Source organism: Malus domestica, chromosome 10 (genome assembly GCF_042453785.1).
Source record: "Malus domestica chromosome 10, GDT2T_hap1".
NCBI lineage: Eukaryota > Viridiplantae > Streptophyta > Magnoliopsida > Rosales > Rosaceae > Malus > Malus domestica.
This window is the reverse complement of record NC_091670.1, coordinates 28148312-28169300: the sequence shown is the minus strand read 5'-3', so window position 1 is coordinate 28169300 and position 20989 is coordinate 28148312. Positions and strand designations below refer to the sequence as shown.

The window sequence follows — 20989 nt, the reverse complement described above, 5'->3', positions numbered from 1 at the left end:
TTTTGGGCCCCGATTACGCCCTTACAGTTTTGTTTTTGGGAACTCACATGAGAACTTCCCAGTGGGTCACCCATCCTGGGATTGCTCTTGCACGAACTCGCTTAACTTTGGAGTTTCGATGGAACCCGAAGTCAGTGAGCTCCCAAAAGGCCTCGTGCTAGGTAGGGATGAGAAGATACATATAAGGATCACTTCCTTGGACGATGTGGGATCTTATAATCCACCCCCTTTAAGGGGCTCGACGACCTCGTTGGCACACCACGGCCAGAGTTAGGGTCTGACAACATACGTTTATATTTTTCGAAAATAAAAAAGTATGAAAAACAAAATTGCACCGCAGCTATCAGTTAATGATTTTGGTCTCCTTCAAGCCCATGGTAAAATGATTCACACCTACCAAATGTTTTTTAAAATTGGCCTCAAGTGGGAATTCATATTGGTTTCCAAATTGAGTTTTTGGTAAACCACAAAAAAAAAAAAAAAATATAGTTGCTTAGTGATATTTTTTTTTCATTGATAAGTGAGAAGTTTTTTGTTCTATTCTCACCAAAAGCGAATTCGACCTATATTATTGTTAGCCAATTGTGAGATTAAGTTTACACCCTCTTCCTTATTGTAAATAATATCATTTTATTCAAAAAAACAAAAAACAAAAAACAATAGACAAAAAACAAAAAGTAGTTGTTGGGGGACAGCTCAGTGTGGATAAAATCAACTGTTCCCACAAACCATTGCATATGTTTTTGCTGCTCCACAAATTTAATTGATCAAAGAGCTTTCTGCAAATTCCATTTTCTAGAGAGAGAGAGAGAGATGGATAAAGCAATGAACAGACAGAGGGTTCTGCTGCAGCATTTGAGAACCAATTCTTCTGTTTCTACTTTCAATTATGAATTTGCTCCTCTTTCTGTAAGTTTATATCCACTTTCTTTTCTGTTGACTTCTTCATTTTTGTAAATATTTGTTTTATATTATTATTATTTTTTTAGATTTTAATTTATTTTCTTCTGAATTGTTTTGTTAGGCTTCAATATGTGCAGCTGGAGATAGTGCTGCCTACCATATAGAACTGCTGCTTTTGGAGACGATGTAGTGGTTGTGGCGTGAGTGATTTAAACTAACCGATAAAGTTACTTAATTTTTACTACTTTTTGTGTCTTTGTATAAAATTTATAGCAAAGTTTGTAACTTTATACCTTTTCTGTATTAAATCTTGCTGCGAAAATCATGTTAAATAGAGCATATCGGACTGCCATTTGCAAGGCAAAGCGAGGCGGTTTTAAGGACACTCTACCTGATGATTTACTGGCACCTGTTTTAAATGTTTGTTACAGTTCCTGAATTCCCAACTCAATTCCGGAGGAATGAATGTTTTTCTTTAATTATGTTTGTATCTATGAAGCCGAGTTTGAATCTTTGTCAGTCCAGTTTATATTAGTTTAAAGTAGAATATCACAGTTAGAAAAGAAAAAAAAAGGATAAGATATTGACATATGGTGTACTTTTTATGCAGGAAGTAATAGAGAGAACAAATTTGAACCCAAGTGAGGTGGGGGATATAGTTGTTGGTACAGTTAGGGCACCTGGCTCACTTAGAGCCACTGAGTGCAGGATGGCAGCGTTTTACGCTGGCTTCCCCGGTAAGTTTTCAACCACATTTGAAGTTGGAGGCCTCTTTTTGGGTATTAATTTTAGCTTAGTGTTATGGTTTGTCGGGTAAGTTTCACGGAAGCTTCCTAATTCAACCTACGTACGTTGTCAATAAGATTCTTAAACGTTTGATTATATACTGTTGATGTTTCCAAAGCCAACTTGCAAAATTATCCTCTTTTCACGTTTTTCAAACTTCACCTAATGTCTTGCCTTAGCTTCATGCACATATATTTATATTTAAGATGGGCAACTACTTATAACTCTGAACGAGAACAACAATAACGTTTTGTGTTTACAACTTAATCTCCTTGGTTACCTTGGTTTACCATTTTACCTTTGTTAAAAATTATTTTTCTAGTAGGATTTTAAGAATCAAAGTACAGGTTTTTTTTTTTAAAGTAAAATACAAGTTAGTTAGACATTACCAATCTGTATCAATATGTCTTGTCAAAGTCTCTCTAAAACGCTAAGCATGTCTATGGTGAATAAGAGCACAAGGAATCAAGTGATTGAGTATGAGAAAAAAACGTACATGTGCATGCTACAAGTTAGACCGTAACCATTTCAATCACTAATTCCCCTTGTTCTTATTTAGATTTGAATATATGCTAATGAACATTTCCAAAACTAAAATAACGCGCTAACCCTCAAAAGGCCGTGGGGTCGCATTCCGGTCTCAATGTGTTCGCTTTTCATTATTTATACGCCACACAGAGAAAGCGAGGCGAGCCACAAACACACACACAGACACACACACACGCACACACGAGAGAGAGAGAGAGAGAGAGAGAGATGGCAGCGAGGGAAAATATTGGAGGAGCTGCAGAAAAGGGGCTGAAGCAGCAGAAGAACCCAGATGTGAATGACGGGAAAGAAGAAGAGAAAGCTATGAAGATGAAGCCGAACTCAACAGAGGAGGTGATGATGAAGATCATGGTTCCGAGGGAGACAAACTGCTCATGCTTCAAGCCAAAAGCTGGAAGTGTGTTTCCCGCCAAGAGAAAATCCGTGAAACGCATGATGTTTGATCGTTTTGTACTCAAGCACTTTGGCTCCTCTGCCGTGAGCGTGTGGCCTCCCAATCCCCACAAACCCTAATAAAATGTAGAGCTATCTTCTCTCTCACTTCTCATCACAACACATGAAACACCACAAAATTACACACCAAGACAGAAGATAGAATTCACCTCACGCCCATTACCCCCAACAAACCCGCATGTATAAATATCATTCAGCACCTTACTCTTTGCAGAAGCACTTGATTTACGATGTGTACTTGGCTTTTTAATGTTATATGTTGATCTCTGGTTAATTTAATTCAACGCATAAACACTTAATTTATTATGTGTTTTTTTTTGGTCAAGTATTTATTATGTGTTTTTGTTCCACGCATATGGATGTTTTGTTTTTTGGTCAATTATTTATTACGTGGTTTTGTTCCATACATATGGATGTTCGTAGTTCCCATCACTCACATCAGACACTCACAAACAAATTTTATTCTTTTTTATCCAGTAACCTATTTTTCTTTATTGGAAAGGTCAACTTAATGCTGCTAACTGTCCAAACATGATTGAACGAAATTAAAAAATAAATTAAATGGGAAAGTTTGAGGGTGGTGTGTGAGAATGAAAGGATGAGAGAGAAACTCATTTTCTCGTCTTCTTCCTCCTTTCGTCTTCGTAAGAACAGAAGCTGCAACCTTAGAAATTCCAGAACACACTGCACTAATCCTTTCTCAAGTTTGAAAACAGAAAAAAATTGAAATTCCAGACTGCCTAGGCCAACCAGTCGGCCGCCTAGGACGCCCAAGGTCCGCCCAAGCCGCCTCGGCGCCCGCCTAATTCCTTCCCCGATGTTTCTCCCGATTAAGAGTAAATCCTGGCGGCTGGCCACCGCACAGCGATGAAGAGGTTGTGGTTGAAGAAAGCGATGGTGTTGGCAGTGGCGGTGGTTGTGGTGACAAATCGTACGGAGGTTCTGTCTTCTGCTCGATTTGCCTTGAAATCGTGGCCGATAATGGGGATAGATCTTGGGCCAAGCTGTAATGCGGGCATGAATTTCATATAGGTGAGTCAAAATTGAATCTAATTTGGGTTGGAAGTTTCAATTTTTTCTCGACTGCAATTTTCAAAGGTCCGGGTTCAAATTTGGTTTCTGATTTCGCAATTCTGTTGGATTTTGATTTTCTGGTGATGGGCTGTTTGATTGGTCAAGACAATTGTAAGAAAGATAAGAAATTGAAGAAATATAAATTACGAAATTTAAACTGAATTATGCTTCATTTAATTAAAGCTTTGGTTTTGTTGGGTTGTCATTGTTCTAGACTTACATATACATATATATATATATAGACACACACACACACATGGTTCTTTCATAATCTGTTGGTTATGCAAGATATGATAATTAGATCTTTCATGTAGTTGGATTTCTACATTTCGCTTTGTTGTAGCTGTTTGATTCAATGGATAGAACGATAATTTGTACTGGAAGATGCGAAATTTGATAGAACCCATCAATGAAAATGAAGAATAGCTGTGCACGAGGGTTTCTTGAATCATTTTATTTCCTCAAAACCGGAGGACGGCATTGAAAGTGAATACTTTTGGAGATTTGGAATCTCTGTGAGTCATCAATGTCGAAAGTGTGGTGTTGACAACCCGAAGTTGTACAGCATTGAGACCCTATAAGGTCTAAATTTAGTCAAGGTTCAGTGTATCATTGTTCAGATTACTTTGATAAAATTTGTCGTCGGTATATTATTCCGAATATAGTATTATTTGATTTTTAAATCATCTCATATCAGTAAATGGAGTTGCATGTTTACTGAGGCATAGTTATATACTTCTTATAAGGGCATAAGTTTAGTTATGCCTTTTCACGAAGGATGATACCGAGCTTTCATGTTCCGTTATATTTTTGTTTTCATTCTTTCAGATTGCATTGGTTCAGCCTTCAATATAAAGGGGGCAATGCAATGCCCTAATTGTCGGAAAATCAAGAAAGGTCAATGGCTTTATTCTAATGGATGCTGTTCATTTCCGGAATTGAACATGGAAGACTGGACACATGATGAGGATCTCTATGATTTAAGTTATTCTGAAATGGTATATAGTTTAGTACTTGTTGAATTTTAGCTTCTATTTTTCAGTTCCTTTTTGTGAATATTCAATTTTTGTAGTCAAAACTCTGGTTATGGCCATTTGTTCCTGTTTAGATTATGGCAGCCGCGTTGTCGGAAGGCTATAGCTTTTTTGGGTTCAGAGGAGAGGAGACCTTTGAGACCAAGGAGATTCATATCAGATGTGTAAACGGAAAATAAGTTGGGAGATTGGGAGATGAGGCGAGGAGGGAGATGGGGAGAGCAGGAGGCAGGCAGAGAAAAGGTGGGTCGAGAGTCCGAAACGGTGTGGAAACATCCAGAGAAAAGGTGGGTTGAAAGACTGAAACGGTGTGGAAAGGAAAAATCCAGAAATGAAGTAAAAGCCCAAAGACTAAAGCAGGGCTAAAGATGGAATCACACTGTAGAATGAACACTGTTTTAGGCAATTTTCTCTTGTAGTATATACTAGAAAGTTATGTCTGCGCGTTGCTGCGGGATTAAAACTTATAAGAAATATTATGTTTGAAAGATGTAAGGACTATGAGATAAAAGATTAATACTATTTACATTGAAAAAGAAAGGAATATTTTTACATATGGAAGATTTTATATATATGCAGCAGACGCACCAAAAGTTGCAGAAGTTGTATTGTTTTATCTAGAATGACAAAATATGAGAAAAGTTGTTTACTGCAAGGCTAAAAGGTTTTCTGCAGTACTATTGATTGTTGAGGAAGCAGCCTAGGCGAGGAAGGATAGTATAAGGCTCCAAGTGACACTAGAAATCGTAAAAAATAAAAAATAAAAAATTATATTGCCCCCCTCAATAAAATCATAATCGAAAGATTTTCGGTTTTGTCGACGTGTCTATAACTTTATCATGAATCTAATTTGGATGAATACATGTAATATACAAATAGAAAACATTGAATCATCCAGTATCACAACACACACACAATGCAGAAACAAAAAAAAAGCTATTCAATTTAGTTTCATTTATATCAAAGGAAGTCCATTCATACAACTAAAAAGACACAAATGAAGACATTGAACAACCAACATCTTTGAAAGACCACTGGTTCTAAGCTTTTAATGGTCAATTAGTTAAACATGAACCAAATTAATCTGAAACAAAAACAACTCCCATTAACTAAATTAAAACAAAACAGAAAACCAATACAAATTGATAGAGACAGAGAAACACAGATACTAATCCAACACACCCAACTACAATATATAATTAAATGCCGTTTAATAGAATCACGCTTACTATAAAAAAATAATAAAAATGATACCTTTTACTGTGTTTAATAGGTCCAAAGTAAAGGCTCCATTTTGGTCAGCAATATTTAGATATAAGCTTCCTATTCAATATTTAGTATAATTTTAATTATTTTGTTTTATTTTGCTGCTTCTTCCCCATGACTTTCAGGAGGAGATCTCATCTTCTATAAGACCAAACCCAATCCTGGATTAAATGCTATTTTTTAGGTTTTATTCCTCCTAGATCCAACCAAGCTCATGCTAGATGTGTGAGTTAAAAGCTAAAAGCCAAACAAAAGCCAAATATCTCCCAGGATTTAGCCCAGAAAATGGTGTGGGCACCACTAGCGGGACCCATCAATATGGGCATGTCTCCCAAGATTTATTGAATTTAATGGCTGAGATCGAATATAATCAAATTTAAAGGCAAAAAAGATCTAACGGCCCAAATTTAAATCTAACGGCTAAAATAATTAAAAAAATTTATTTAACTCAAAATTCATCATACTTTAGTGATTTTTCAATATTTATCGGAATTTAAATATTTTTAGGTTAAAATGTTCATAAAATTAAATTATGACAGTGTACATAATTTTTTTTAAAAATTACTTTTAAAGAAAAAATTAGCCTAAATTTATTCTTTAATAATCTCAGACGAAAAAATTTAGATCAGAAGAGTTGAAGGAGAAAAACTGTTTCTGGGCTAAAACCTAAATTTTCTAGGCTATAAATTTTAAGTTTTAACCTAGGGGTTGAAGATGGTCTAAGGAGGCAAGTGTGTGTGTGCATACTGCATGCACATGTATATATGAATACATAACTATACATAAATGTATATAGAGAGACAGACATGAAGAAAGATGAACAGAGAACATAATTGGCAAATTTTATTTGACATCAGATGTTTTTACCATATCCTCTTCTACCCATAACGTTTTATGAAGAATTCCATAGACTAAGAGCAACTCCACCCATGGAGTCTTCCCCCTGACAATCCACTATTGAATTCACCCTATTGAACAATAACTGCCTTTAATAAATAGTAACTACCATTAATGAACAGTAATTGCCATTTGCATCTCCACCCTTGGAGCCCTCCCCCTGGCAATAGGCAATAAAATATTAGTTTTTTTTGTTTGTTTAAATAATACAAAATAAAATTATTTGTAATTTCGGATAAGATTTTTTAAATCGTTCTCGTTGCGCCACGTGTCATTTTATAAAAAAAAACAATTATTCAGCGATGGAGTTCGATAAGATTTTTATCCAATATCATCGTGCCACGTGTCGTTATCTTTTGAGAATCTTTGACGATATATTTTGATCATATTTTAACTCGTTCAAAATTGTGCCACGTGTCATTATCCGAAAAGATAATTATTAGAGATCGATTTCGATAAGATTTTTATCCAATACGATCGTGTCACGTGTCATTATCTTTTCAGAATCTTTGAGGATAGATTTCGATCAGATTTTTAACGAATGACGTCATGCCAAGTGGCCTCATCTACAATCTGATCCTTTCTTAATCGTCCATATAATCCACCATCCATCCTCACAAATCTCACACCAATTTTCTCAACATCTCTATCTCATTATTCATAGTTTCTGCTTCTTCTTCACCATCCATCCTTACAATGTCTTCTTCTTCATCAAGGATGATGTGGAAAATCGATCAGCAAAAGGAAGAATTGTTTAACCAATCTGAAGGAATGTTCAACCTTCAGATAGCCGAAAATGAGATGGAAGAGGATGAGGAGCGTAGAAGGAGAGATGACGAAACAAGAATGGCCAGAGCCTCACATTCCCGTCGAGTCATCCAGACTGTTGCTCAGATATGCAGGCCCAGCCGTTCAAGAAACCTTGATAGAAGCAAACAACGACGGGGTGAAGAGCTATTGGACGATTACTTTGTCCATAACAGTGCATTTTCTGATACGTACTTCAGACGACGTTTTAGAATGGAACGACATTTGTTCAACAAAATCATAACTGATGTTTGCAATCGTGATTCTTACTTTGTGCAAAAGAAGGATGCTTGTGGTGTTATGGGTCTTTTGCCTGAGCAAAAAATCACTGCTGCGTTGCGGATGCTTGCGCATGGAGCATCTACAGACCAAGTGGATGAGATAACGAGGATGGGGAAATCAACCATTCTTGAGGCCCTGATGAGGTTTTGCGGAGCAGTCGAATCTTTGTACATCGCTGAGTACCTCCGACAACCTACTCACATGGACTTGCAAAGGCTTCTGAAGAAGGGCGAGATGCGAGGTTTTCCTAGGATGATAGGAAGCATCGATTGTATGCACTGGACGTGGAAAAACTGTCCAAGTGCATGGCAAGGCGCATATAGGGACAGAAAATGAGCAAAATCTATCATTTTGGAGGCAGTGGCATCTTTTGATACATGGATATGGCACGCATTTTTCGGGGTTCCGGGGGCTCAAAATGATCTCAACGTCCTTACCCAATCCCCTGTGTTCAACGACGTCCTGCAAGGAAAGGCACCAAAAGTCACGTACGTCGTCAACAGACGTAGATACGACGGGCCATACTACCTAGCTGATGACATTTACCCACGGTGGGAAACATTTGTCAAAACAGTGCCACGTCTGCGAAGTGCAAAGGAAAAACACTTTGCAAGCTGTCAATAGGGGTGCAGGAAGGATGTGGAGCGTTGTTTTGTTATCTTTCAAGCTTGTTGGGCGATCGTCAGGGGTGCTGCCAGAATGTTCGATGTAGAGTCACTTCGATCCATCATGATGACGTGCGTCATTCTTCACAACATGATTGTGGAAGATGAGTTCGATTATGATGCAGTTGATGAATATGAGCCAGAGCCAGACACGATGGACAATTTAAGAACATGGATATATTATTCCGAAGTTGTACAACATTGAGACCCTATAAGGTCTAAATTTAGTCAAGGTTCAGTGTATCATTGTTCAGATTACTTTGACAAAATTTGTCATCGGTATATTATTCCGAATATAGTATTATTTGATTTTTAAATCATCTCATATCAGTAAATGGAGTTGCATGTTTATTGAGGCATAGTTATATACTTCTTATAAGGACATAAGTTTAGTTATGCCTTTTCACTAAGGATGATACTGAGCTTTCATGTTCCGTTAAATTTTTGTTTTCATTCTTTTAGATTGCATTGGTTCAGCCTTCAATATAAAGGGGGCAATGCAATGCCCTAATCAGTGGCGGATCCACAGTGGGGTCGTCGGGGTCGCATGACCCCTTGGAAACCATGGAAACAACCTTGAAGCTCCCATATGCGACCTCTTGGAGCTGGGGTCGTCGGGGTTGTCGGGGTCGGACTCGCACGCCAACTGTTCGACAAAAAGCCTGAACGAAGACTCGGCAGGAAGAGGAAGAAGAAGCAGTGCTCGCGCGCGCTTCTTTTTTTTCAAAACAGACGGGCAAAACGGCGTCGTTTTGGCCCAGGAAATTTTTTTAAATGACTTGGCCAAAACGGCGTCGTTTTGGGCCAGGCCGAACAAAAAAAAAAAAAAAGAAATTCCCACCATGTCCCCCCTCAGTCCCAGCCTTCCTACCCGACTCCTATACAATCAAAAGCCCTAATTTCTTTTGTTTTCTCATCCTCCAACCCTAACTCAATCCCCCCAAACCCTCAACTCCTCTCCTCCCTTGCTGCTGCTGCCCCCAAACCCTCAACTCCATCTCCTCCCTTGCTGCTCCCCTGCTGGCGGCTCCAACTCCATCTCCTCCCTTTGTTTATATTGTGAGTATTTATTTTGAATATTTTGTATATGTAGAATATATTTAATTAATTGAAATTCAATTCATATTTATTTTGTGAGTTTTTATTGATGGTTTGTTTATATTGATGGTTTGTTTATATTGTGAGTTTTTATTGGTTTGTTTTTATTGATGGTTTGTTTATATTGATGGTTTGTTTATATTGTGATTTTTTATTTTCATTATTTTGTATATGTAGAATGCAAGATGAGATATTTAATTTAATTGAAATCCAATTCATATTTATTTTGATTATGTTTATGGTTTGTTTATATTGTGAGTATTTATTTTGAATATTTTGTATATGTAGAATATATTTAATTTAATTGAAATTCAATTCATATTTATTTTGATTATATTGATGGTTTGTTTATATTGTGAGTTTTTATTTTCATTATTTTGTATATGTAGAATGCAAGATGAGATATTTAATTTAATTGAAATCCAATTCATATTTATTTTGATTATGTTTATGGTTTGTTTATATTGTGAGTATTTATTTTGAATATTTTGTATATGTAGCATTATTATGGAACGGTTTTTTAAGAGAAAGTCATCATCGGGTTCGGGTAGTTCGAATAATGTTGATAGTTCAAATACTGTTGGTAGTTCAAGAACTCCAAGTTCAAGACAAAGTCAGTTAGATGATGTTTTGGGTAATCTTCAAGCGGATCCTGGATTAAGAACTTGAATAATAGATTATGACGCTAATATGAGAGATGAGGTCCGAAGATTATATCTACAAAAAGGACCTTGTCAACCTAGAGGTCATAATTTCCCAATAACTAATATGTCGGGAATTAATCGACGCTTCATTCCCCAATGGTTTGATGAGTTTGATTGGTTGGAGTATAGTGTATCTAAAGATGTGGCATTTTGTCTCTATTGTTATCTCTCTAAAACCAATTTTGAACAAGTGGGTAGTGAAGCTTTCACTGGAGATGGATTTAAGAATTGGAAGAAAGGGAGAGAAAGATTTAAGATGCATGTTGGACCGGTTGGGAGTGTTCATAATAAGGCTAGAGAAGCTGCTACAAATTTGATGAATCAAGCTACACATATTGAAACGGCAGTGAGCAAACACTCTGACCAAGCTCGTAAGGCTTATCGCACATGCTTGATTGCTTCAATCAAGTGCACTAAGTTTTTATTGCGACAAGGTCTTCCTTTTCGTGGCCATGATGAAAGTGCCACTTCAAGCAATAGGGGAAATTACTTGGAGTTATTGCAATTCCTTGCAGATAATAATGATAAAGTTAGAGAAGTTGTGATGGAAAATGCTCCAGGGAATCTCAAATTACTAGCTCATTCCATTAAAAAAGAAATTGTGAATTCATGTGCCCTTGAAACACTTGATGCTATCATGGATGGTCTAAAAGATAGATTCTTTTCAATATTGGTGGATGAAGCACGTGATGTGTCTGTGAAAGAGCAAATGGCTATGGTGTTGCGTTATGTGGATGACAACGGGCATGTAATTGAAAGATTTGTGGGTATCCAACATGTTACCCACACTACTTCAAGTTCACTAAAGGATGTTATTGACACATTGTTTTCTCGCAACGGTTTGAGCATTTCCAAGCTACGAGGACAAGGTTATGATGGTGCTAGCAATATGAGAGGTGAGTTGAATGGACTTAAAACAAAGATATTGAGAGAACAACCTTGTGCATATTATGTTCATTGCTTTGCTCATCAACTTCAACTAGCTCTTGTTGCCGTAGTAAAGAAGAATATAGACATTGTCTCTTTTTTTGCAACGGCTAATAATGTGGTTAATCATGTTGGAGCATCTTGTAAGCGGCGTGATTCACTTAGAGGGCAACTTCAAGAAGAGCTTGTGATAGCTTTTGAAAATGATTGTCTTATAACGGGGCGAGGCTTAAATCAAGAAACAAGTCTCAAACGTGCCGGTGACACACGATGGAACTCACACTATGGTACCTTGATTAGCATCATTTCTATGTTTTCATCCGTGGTTCAGGTGCTTCAAATGGTTATTGATGATAATCCGAATGAAAGTGCGGGTGAAGCAAATAAGTTAATGAGAGTGATACTTACTTTTGAGTTTGTGTTTCACCTTTTCTTGATGAAAGTCATATTGGGACTCACAAATGATTTGTCACAAGCATTGCAAAGGAAAGATCAAGAAATTGTGAATGCAATGGCTTTAGTGAAATCATGCAAGGAAAAGCTATATTGGATGAGGAATAATGGGTTCGATGCATTGGTTGATGAAGTATCTTCTTTTTGTGAAAACCATCATATTGATGTTCCTAACATGGAAGAGGCATTTATACTTCCAGGGAGGTCAAGGCGTTATGCTCCAATAAAGACAAATCGTCATCATTATCGTGTGGAGCTCTTTATTTATGTCATTGATGAGCAAATTACGGAGTTAGAGGATCGCTTTAATGAGGTAAATACCGAGTTGCTTATTTGTATGGCATGTTTGAGTCCGAAAGATTCATTTGTAGCTTTTGATAAACCAAAGTTACTTCGTCTTGCTCAATTTTATCCTCAAGACTTTTCGGATGAAGATCGTTTGGCACTTGAAGATCAACTTGAGATTTATATTCATTATGTGTGTTCCAGTAGTGATTTCTCTCAATTGGAAGGGATTCGTGATCTTGCAAAAAAAATGGTGGAGACAAGGATGCATCAAGTATTCAATTATGTATATTTGCTCATTACATTGTCTTTAGTTTTACCAGTTGCAACTGCTTCAGTGGAGAGAGCGTTTTCTGTCATGAATATTGTTAAGGGTCCACTTAGGAACAAAATGGGAGATCAATGGTTGAGTGATAGCTTGCTTGTTTATATTGAGAGAGATATTTTTGCTTGTATTGAAAATGAAGCTATAATGCTTCGCTTTCAAAATATGAAACCTCGTCGTGGACAATTATAGTTTGTAATATTGTTTCCATTATGAATTATGAATGAAAGTACTATGATTTCATTTTCAATATTTTTTTCCATCCTAAATTTTTATTTGAACTTTTACACTGCGACCCCTTGGGGTAAGATTCCTGGATCCGCCACTGGCCCTAATTGTCGGAAAATCAAGAAAGGTCAATGGCTTTATTCTAATGGATGCTGTTCATTTCCGGAATTGAACATGGAAGACTGGACACATGATGATAATCTCTATGATTTAAGTTATTCTGAAATGGTATATAGTTTAGTACTTGTTGAATTTTAGCTTCTATTTTTCAGTTCCTTTTTGTGAATATTCAATTTTTGTAGTCAAAACTCTGGTTATGGCCATTTGTTCCTGTTTAGATTATGGCAGCCGGCGTTGTTGGAAGGCTAAAGCTTTTTTGGGTTTAGAGGAGAGGAGACCTTTGAGACCAAGGAGATTCATATCAGATGTGTAAACCGAAAATAAGTTGGGAGATTGGGAGATGAGGCGAGGAGGGAGATGGGGAGAGCAGGAGGCAGGCAGAGAAAAGGTGGGTCGAGAGTCTGAAATGGTGTGGAAACATCCAGAGAAAAGGTGGGTTGAAAGACTGAAATGGTGTGGAAAGGAAAAATCTAGAAATGAAGTAAAAGCCCAAAGACTAAAGCAGGGCTAAAGATGGAATCACACTGTAGAATGAACACTATTTTAGGCAATTTTCTCTTGTAGTATATACTAAAAAGTTATGTCTGCGCGTTGCTGCGGGATTAAAACTTATAAGAAATATTATGTTTGAAAGATGTAAGGACTATGAGATAAAAGATTAATACTATTTACATTGAAAAAGAAAGGAATATTTTTACATATGGAAGATTTTATATATATGCAGCAGACGCACCAAAAGTTGCAGAAGTTGTATTGTTTTATCTAGAATGACAAAATATGAGAAAAGTAGTGTACTCTTCTCTCCGGTGTGAGAGTGTTTTCTCCTTCGTGAGATCCGCCGTTGTGCGTGTGGTTTGCTATCTTTGCTCTTGGTATTCCTGTTGTTTCCCTGTCTTGTCTTTCTCTCTGCAGGTTCATTCGGTCCTGTGCTGGTTTGTGGGTTTGTGGTGCTTTATACTTCTTTCGGTTGGGGTTTGGGTGGGTGTAGGTGGGGTCATAACTGCTGGATTGGATCGGCCAATTTATTGAGGGGTTTTGCTGAGCGGTTGGAGGCTTGGTCCTGTGCGGAGGGTCAGGCTTTAATTCTTCCTCACCAGTCTCTGGTGGGTAGGGCTTTATCAGGTGTACTGTTTGGAGCTTCTGTTCGTTTTGTATTTATGAGGATCTCTTCAAGGGGAAGTCTTGGTCTTAATTTCGGCATTTATTGGCATTTGGGGAGCTCAATGACAGGTGTATATCCTATGGGTATTTCACCCACCCTGTTCTGGTATATGGCAATGAATGCATTTATGGGTTTGTTCTTTTTGCCTAACTGTTCCGGGTGTAAAGGGTTACGGCTTCAGACTGTTATCAAATTATTCTGAGGAATTATACTGAGGATTGGTGCAGCGAGGGTTGGTGCAGCGAGGCTGGTGTATTCTGTAGTTCTGGTCTGGCAATTTGTCAATCTGTGCTATTCTCAAATGGCGCTTAGTGGTGTGGAGGAGCTGGTGGTCCATTTGGATCAGGCGTTGGATTTATCGTCCATGGAGCAAGGAGTCAAATTGATAGGGAAAGTTCTGACAAGTAAACTGTTGAACAAATGGGGAGTTAGGAATATACTCAGATCAGCTTGGAAAGAGTTGGGAGAGGTAGACATCAAATGGGTTAGGGATAATACGTTTCTTATTTTGGTCCAAGATGAAAGTATGGCCTCCAAGATTCTTGAACAGGTACCATGGGCAGTGATGAAGAAGGTGTTTTCTGTCAAGAAATGGCCTCCGGAGCTAGCCTTAGAGGAAGTTGAGATGGAGACTGTTCCCTTCTGGGTTCAGATTCGTGGCGTTCCATTGGGCTCGACGTCCTTATCTAATATTCAACGTCTCACCCAAGTGGCTGGACAGTTTATAGTGTTGGAGGATCCAGGTAAAGCTCATGGGTTTTTACGGGTTCGACTATTAATTGATACGGGTAAGCCGTTATGTAATGGTTGCTGGATTCGAAGGGACCAGAACCGTGATACTTGGGTAGATTTCCGGTATGAACGGCTCCAAGATTTCTGTTACCGTTGTGGACGAATTGGGCATGGTAATACTGAATGCACTTTTCAGGCTCCAGGTGAAGGGGGGGCAGCGTATGGGGAGTGGACTAAGGCGCCTCCAGTTAGGGATGTTTTGGAACCTGTGAGATTGTCAAATGTGGGGATGGGTGAGCGACGGCAGGCTGGTGAGGTGAGGGGATCTGGCCGTCCTCCGTCTTAGAACCAAAGGGGAGGAAGAGTCTTGATTTCTCCAAGGGGGAATGTAACTCGGGATAGTGCACCTGGGGCGGGTTCTGTTCACCAGGGACGCAATCAAAAGAAATGGCGCCGAAAGCCACGATCCTTGGATTCAACTGGCCAGGGTCCAAGGAATGAGATTGGTGGGGACCGAACGTTTTTGGCGCAGATTGAGGAAGGCGGTTCATACTCTTGTACTTCAGAAAATCAACATGAGGGAGACGGACAGTCGGGTTCCATCCTAGCAGGTACGGAGGATGTTATCAAGGTGGGTGAAGTAGCTGAATGGGGGACTAAAAGGGGGATGGCATTGCAGAGCTTGGAGCTGTCTACTTCTCCGCTAAAAAAGTTCAGGGGTCTTGGTTTAGAGGAGACTAGTACAGGTAGGGAGGCGGACTTCTGGAGGAGAATGAGTATTAAGGAGACTTGTTTAGTGGTGGAACGGGCTTTTCTTGAGGAGGACGAGAGGCGGGAAGGTCAATGTGAGGCTTGTGATAGGACGACATTCTTGGAGGATGTAACGGAAATTGACCAGGATACGAGTTTGGTACACAAGGCGGGCAAGATGGCTCGGGGCGGTGGCGGCTGGCCTTCAACAGCCGCAAGGCAGCCATGAGTTATATTTTTTGGAACTGTCGTGGTCTAGGGTCGGACCCGGCAGTTAGGGCCCTACATGGGCTTATTCGAACTAAGAGACCCTCTATGATTTTCTTATCTGAAACTAAGATGAAAGATCATAGAATTGATGGGGTGAGGAGGAGGTTGGGTTTTCTGAACGGTTTTAATGTCTCTCCTATTGGCAGGGCTGAAGGCCTAAGCTTGTGGTGGGGTGACTCGTTGGAGGTTCAAATTGTTTATTCTTCTCCTAATATTATTGATGCTGTTCAGCGAACTAAAGGGGAGAATCGATGGGTTCGTGTCACTGGGGTGTATGGGACTCCTTATAGGAATGAAAAACATATGTTTTGGGGATGGATGATTAATCACTTTACTCATTCGGAGATTCCTTGGATATGTGGTGGATATTTTAATGAGTACATTTGGGCCCATGAGAAGGCTGGTGGGGCTGAGGTTTTGTATAATAGGCCAAGGTATTTGGAGGACTTCATGAATTCTTCGAATCTGTTTGATCTGGGCTTCAATGGGTCGACTTTTACTTGGCGTGGGTTAAGATATGGGGAGTGGGTTGAGGAGCGGCTTGATAGGGTCCTTGTTAATGATTTTTGGCAGGACCTCTGGCCTAACTCCTCTGTTACGCATGGCATAGTGTTGGCGTCTGATCATTGCCCTCTATTAATTAAGTCTGATTTGGATGGCCCGAAAGGAAGGAAGCTGTTTAGGTTTGAAGCGTTTTGGGCTAAAGAGGAGGAGTGTCAGAATTTGGTCCGTTCCTGTTGGGCGCATAGGCAGCATGATGATGGTCTGGTGAATTGGGGGAGAAAGCTAAATGTTTGCCGGTCTAGGTTGAGTCGTTGGAGCGGTACCAAGTTTAAACGGCGAGGCCTCCAAATTCAAGATCTCCTTGCTCAATTAGATGATCTCCAAAGGGAGTGGGGTCCAAACCAAGATGAGATAAGGGAGAAATCTCAATTAATTGATGATCTAAGAGTGCAGGAAGAAAGTTATTGGTGTCAGCGGTCTAGGGTCAATTAGTTGCGAGATGGGGATGCTAATACTAAGTTCTTTCATCATTCAACTCTGCACCGGCGTCGTAGGAACACCATTGTGAAGCTTAAGGATGAGGATGGGAGTTGGGTGGAGCGTCCGGATCAGGTTCGCCGCTTGGTGGAGCACCACTTTGCTGAAAGTTTCAGCTCGGCTGGGTCTCGAAACTGGGGTTCCTTATTGGACTATATCTCTCCTGTGGTCTCTGATGCTATGAATATGGGTTTGGTTGCGCCGGTTTCGGATGACGAAATTAAGGAGGCAGCTCTGGAAATGGGGTGCTTGAAGGCTCCTGGCCCGAACGGATTTCAAGGGGTGTTTTACCAATCTTTTTGGGAGACTATCAGCGCGGATGTTCTTGCGTTGGTGAAAGCTCTGCTTCAGAACTCTACCATCCCAGGCACTTTGAATGATACTCATATTGTTCTTATCCCGAAGGTGGCTAATCCTGAAGCTGTCTAATCCTGAAGCTGTCTCTCAATTCAGGCCTATCAGTTTATGCAACTATTCCTACAAAATTATGTCAAAAGTTCTCGCCAATAGACTGAGAGTGTTATTGCCGAACATTATCTCTCCCTCTCAGAATGCTTTTGTGGCGGGTCGACATGTCCAGGATAGTATTGGTATTGCTCATGAAATATTTCATTTTTTGAAAGGGAGGACAGCTAAGACTAAATTTGAGTTGGGCATTAAACTCGATATGCAGAAGGCTTATGACAGGGTTGAATGGGATTTTCTGAAGGCGGTGATGGAAAAGATGGGGTTCTGTCAGATGTGGAGACAGCTTGTTTTGGGCTGTGTTAATTCGGTTCAGTTTAATGTTCTATTAAACGGGCAACCTGGGACTAAATTTGCTCCCTCCAGAGGCCTTCGTCAGGGGGATCCTCTTTCTCCTTATTTATTCATTTTGGTTGGGGAGGTTCTCTCCCGTATGATTCAGGGTGAGGTGGATCATGGGCGGTTGGATGGTGTGCGGATGGATGTCTCGGGACCGGTTATTTCCCATCTTTTCTTTGCTGATGACACCTTAATTTTCTTGCGAGCTGATGAGAAAAACTGTCGGCTTCTGAGCGATATTCTTGCAACTTATTGTGAGGCCTCAGGGCAAAAGGTCAACTTGATGAAATCCAGCGTTTTCTTTGGGGCAAATGTTCCGGCTTCACTTTCCGCCCACCTGGGGAGTATTCTTGGTATGGCTGTGGTTTGTAATCCTGGGACCTATCTGGGGGTTCCTGCTATTTGGGGTCGGTCTAAGAAGCGGGGGTTGTCATATGTGAATGGCCGAATTCTGGAGAAAATGCAAGGGTGGAAACAGAGTTCTTTGTCCCGTGCCGGAAAAGAGGTGTTGATAAAAGCTGTTGTTCAGGCAATTCCGGCTTATCCCATGAGTATCTTTAAATTCCCTGCCATTGTTTGCAAGGAGCTTGATACTCTGGTGGCGGCTTTTTGGTGGGGCAACAAGGATGGAGCTCGCAAAATGCATTGGGTTTCCAAGGATGTTTTGGGTCTTCCAAAAGATTTAGGTGTTTTGGGCTTTCGAAATTTCCAGGAGTTTAATGATGCTTTGTTAGCTAAACAATGTTGGCGCTTGGTTTCGGACCCTAACTCTTTGTGGGCTCGTGTTATTAAGGCCCGTTATTTCCCTCGTTGTAACATTTGGGAAGCGACGAAAGGTGGTCGTGCTTCTTGGGCTTGGTCTAGTATTCTAACTGGAAGGGATTTGCTGAAACTTGGGTCCCATTGGCAAATTTTGGGAGGTCAGGATGTGCGGGTGTGGGTGGATAAGTGGTTGCCGTCGCTGCCTATGGGTCATCCTATGCCTCTTGGGTCGGTTCCGGTTACCTTGAATTTGCGTGTGAGCTCGCTTATTTGTCCGGATTCTAGAAGGTGGGATCTGAATTTCCTGCTGCCTTTCCTTTCGGATTCGGATAAACAGGCTATTGAGGATACTCCTATTGGTGATTTGAGTCGCAAGGATCGGATTATTTGGGGCAGTAGTAAGAATGGTATCTACTCGGTCAAGTCGGGTTACAGGTGGATTCAAAGTAGATCGCTTGCTCGGAGGGATTGTAGGCTTTCTACTGCCCGTAGGGTTCCGTCGGTGTTATGGAAGGCTATCTGGAAGCTTGAGGTGCCCCCGAAGTTGCGCCATTTTCTATGGCTGACTTTGCACAATTGCCTTCCTACTTGTGAGGCTCTTTTTCGCAGAAGGTCCTCCCTTTCCCCTACCTGTCCTATTTGCCTTTCCCATGATGAGACTATTGAGCATCTGTTTTTTACCTGTCCGTGGGTTGAGCCTGTTTGGTTTGGAGGTGCCCTAAACTACAAAATTGATCGAGCTGCTATTCACTCTTGGGTGGAGTGGTTATTGGCTGTGTGGTCTTCTTCTTTAGTGCCTTCTAACCATGCTGATTGGATGCGGTCTTATATTGCTTATACCTGTTGGGTAATTTGGAAGACTCGCTGTGACTTTGTTTTTAATAAGGTGCCCATTTATCCTTCTAAAGTGCTGTTTGCTATTTCTACGGCGGTTGGCTCTTTTTTGGCTGCGAATGTTAGTTTGGGTGTGTCCAGGTCGGCGGGTGCTGGTGGGGTGGACCTAGGTTCGCGGTGGTGTGCTCCTACCTCTCCTCTTTTCAAGATAAACGTTGATGCTAGCTGGTCTAAGGTCTCAAAGTTGGGTTTTGCTGGGGTGGTTATTAGGGCTGCGGAGGGGAGGTTTGTTGCCGCTGCCAGGTACCCCATTTCTGCTCCCTCAGCTGCTGCAGCTGAGGCTCTAGCTTTGCTTCGTGGTTGTGATTTGGGTGTAGCTTTAGGTATCAATGAGGTGATTATTGAATCTGATTGTTGTGATGCTGTTAATTGTCTCTCTGATTCTCTTGAGATGGGCAGTTGGGAGGCTTTTCCTGTGTTGGCTCGGGTTAAGCAGGGTGGGGAGGCTTTCCAGTTCTGTCGCTGGTCTTGGGTTCCTAGATCAGCAAATGGTGTGGCGCATGAGCTGGCGTCAGTTGGTTTTACGGAGATGCGTGAGTTTGTTTGGGTCGAGAGGCCTCCATCTTCGTTGGTTTTTGTCTTGAACAATGATGGGCTTCCGTGTCCTCATTGATTCCCTGAGGTGGTGTATGGGGTGACGTCTTCACTTGGTGGCGATGTCTCTGTTGTAACCCCGTTCACTGCTTGTTTTCCTGCTTTGTGTTAGCCTCTCTGTAGGCTCTCTTGTTCTGTGGCTTCTTTGCCTTGCTGTTAAAAAAAAAAAAAAATATGAGAAAAGTTGTTTACTGCAAGGCTAAAAGGTTTTCTGCAGTACTATTGATTGTTGAGGAAGCAGCCTATGCGAGGAAGGATAGTATAAGGCTCCAAGTGACACTAGAAATCGTAAAAAATAAAAAATAAAAAATTATATTGCCCCCCTCAATAAAATCATAATCAAAAGATTTTCGGTTTTGTCGACGTGTCTATAACTTTATCATGAATCTAATTTGGATGAATACATGTAATATACAAATAGAAAACATTGAATCATCCAGTATCACAACACACACACAATGCAGAAACAAAAAAAAAGCTATTCAATTTAGTTTCATTTATATCAAAGGAAGTCCATTCATACAACTAAAAAGACACAAATGAAGACATTGAACAACCAACATCTTTGAAAGACCACTGGTTCTAAGCTTTTAATGGTCAATTAGTTAAACATGAACCAAATTAATCTGAAACAAAAACAACTCCCATTAACTAAATTAAAACAAAACAGAAAACCAATACAAATTGATAGAGACAGAGAAACACAGATACTAATCCAACACACCCAACTACAATATATAATTAAATGCCGTTTAATAGAATCACGCTTACTATAAAAAAATAATAAAAATGATACCTTTTACTGTGTTTAATAGGTCCAAAGTAAAGGCTCCATTTTGGTCAGCAATATTTAGATATAAGCTTCCTATTCAATATTTAGTATAATTTTAATTATTTTGTTTTATTTTGCTGCTTCTTCCCCATGACTTTCAGGAGGAGATCTCATCTCCTATAAGACCAAACCCAATCCTGGATTAATTGCTATTTTTTAGGGTTTATTCCCCCTAGATCCAACCAAGCTCATGCTAGATGTGTGAGTTAAAAGCTAAAAGCCAAACAAAATTCAAATATCTCTCAGGATTTAGGGCTGGTTTGGTATTGCTGTGCTTTGAAAAAAAACTGCT

General features: G+C 39.9%; 3 protein-coding genes and 1 long non-coding RNA gene across 4 annotated transcripts; all 4 read left to right on the top strand.

Annotated features, from left to right (window-relative positions):
- Positions 1 to 1094: 1094 nt before the first annotated feature.
- On the top strand, positions 1095 to 5339 carry LOC103422202 (uncharacterized). Its single transcript, XM_070805857.1, has 4 exons — positions 1095 to 1323; positions 1514 to 1640; positions 4594 to 4763; positions 4874 to 5339. Exons 1-4 carry the CDS (start codon positions 1228 to 1230, stop codon positions 4976 to 4978), a joined length of 498 nt encoding a protein of 165 aa, XP_070661958.1. The 5' UTR covers positions 1095 to 1227; the 3' UTR covers positions 4979 to 5339.
- A 2643-nt stretch (positions 5340 to 7982) lies between these two features.
- On the top strand, positions 7983 to 10483 carry LOC139188656 (uncharacterized). Its single transcript, XM_070806308.1, has 3 exons — positions 7983 to 8292; positions 8413 to 8602; positions 10315 to 10483. The coding sequence occupies exons 1-3, from the start codon at positions 7983 to 7985 to the stop codon at positions 10481 to 10483; spliced, it is 669 nt and encodes a 222-aa protein (XP_070662409.1).
- A 99-nt stretch (positions 10484 to 10582) lies between these two features.
- LOC139188655 (uncharacterized) lies at positions 10583 to 12269 on the top strand. Its single transcript, XM_070806307.1, has 2 exons — positions 10583 to 12211; positions 12258 to 12269. The coding sequence occupies exons 1-2, from the start codon at positions 10583 to 10585 to the stop codon at positions 12267 to 12269; spliced, it is 1641 nt and encodes a 546-aa protein (XP_070662408.1).
- A 567-nt stretch (positions 12270 to 12836) lies between these two features.
- On the top strand, positions 12837 to 13177 carry LOC139188446 (uncharacterized). Its single transcript, XR_011571870.1, has 2 exons — positions 12837 to 12964; positions 13075 to 13177. It is a non-coding gene; the product is annotated as an uncharacterized lncRNA (long non-coding RNA).
- Positions 13178 to 20989: the final 7812 nt, after the last annotated feature.